The sequence below is a fragment of the Trypanosoma grayi genome (assembly GCF_000691245.1).
Source record: "Trypanosoma grayi strain ANR4 Tgr_2362_V1, whole genome shotgun sequence".
Taxonomy (NCBI): Eukaryota; Euglenozoa; class Kinetoplastea; order Trypanosomatida; family Trypanosomatidae; genus Trypanosoma; species Trypanosoma grayi.
Genome location: NW_008827980.1, coordinates 1 through 814, shown reverse-complemented (window position 1 = coordinate 814; position 814 = coordinate 1). Strand labels below are relative to the sequence as shown.

Here is an 814-nt window from a genome sequence, read left to right as displayed (position 1 = left end):
ACAGGATCTTGAAGCGCTGCGTCGACACGTCGATGTCCTCGCCGAGCACAACGTAGAAGTGCCCCTCCTCACGGCTCTGGTTCGGAAGAATGTAGGTGACCTTCGCCTGCTTCCGCACCGGCGCCTTCGTGTCCCCTGCGTGGTCGGCAAGCTTCGGCGCACCTGCACCTGCTGCTTCCGTCTTCTGCTGCTGCTGCTGCTGCCCCACGTCGGTCGAGGTGGCGGTGTCGTGGTCGCGCTTACTACCGGAGCGGCGTTGGCACAGCAGCTCCTCCGTGCGTGGGCGGTACGCGTACATGTGTTGCTGCGTCTGCTGCTCCTGAGCAGTCTTTGGAAGTGCGGAGGCGTCCACATCGGCGGCGCTGGGCACGTTCAACCGCTTCTTACTTCCGTTCCCAGCGGCGGTGTAGTACACCTTGTCGTTCATGTTAAGAGCAGGCGACAGGAATGGGACTGATAACGGCGCAGTAGATTGTGCAGCGTGAGACGCCATAGAGTATTGCAACTAGTGACTCAAGCGGCGCGGCGTGAATGTGTATGCACGAGTGTGTGTCTTACTGTTCTTTTCCAGTGCTGCGGCTTCTGCCTCCCCTCTAGTTTCTTTCCGTATTTCGCTCTCTTCTCGGGAGCGTTCCTCTTCTTACTATCTTATGGACTTTGCGTGCGTGTGTGTGTGTGTGTGGCGAAGCGCACAGTATGCCAAGCCTGAACACAAGAGAGAGAGAGAGAGAGAGAAGGAAAAGGCACGGGAACTGCGTATGCGATCCAGCAGTGCGAAGCGTGGCTCCGTGAGGGGAAGCATTAAAAAAAAAAA

General features: G+C 57.6%; 1 protein-coding gene across 1 annotated transcript; it reads right to left on the bottom strand.

Annotated features, from left to right (window-relative positions):
• DQ04_23621000 (protein kinase) lies at positions 1 to 493 on the bottom strand (the record flags this gene model as incomplete). Its single annotated transcript, XM_009318176.1, has 1 exon — positions 1 to 493. A coding segment is annotated over one exon (493 nt), but the record flags the coding sequence as incomplete, so codon positions are not given.
• Positions 494 to 814: the final 321 nt, after the last annotated feature.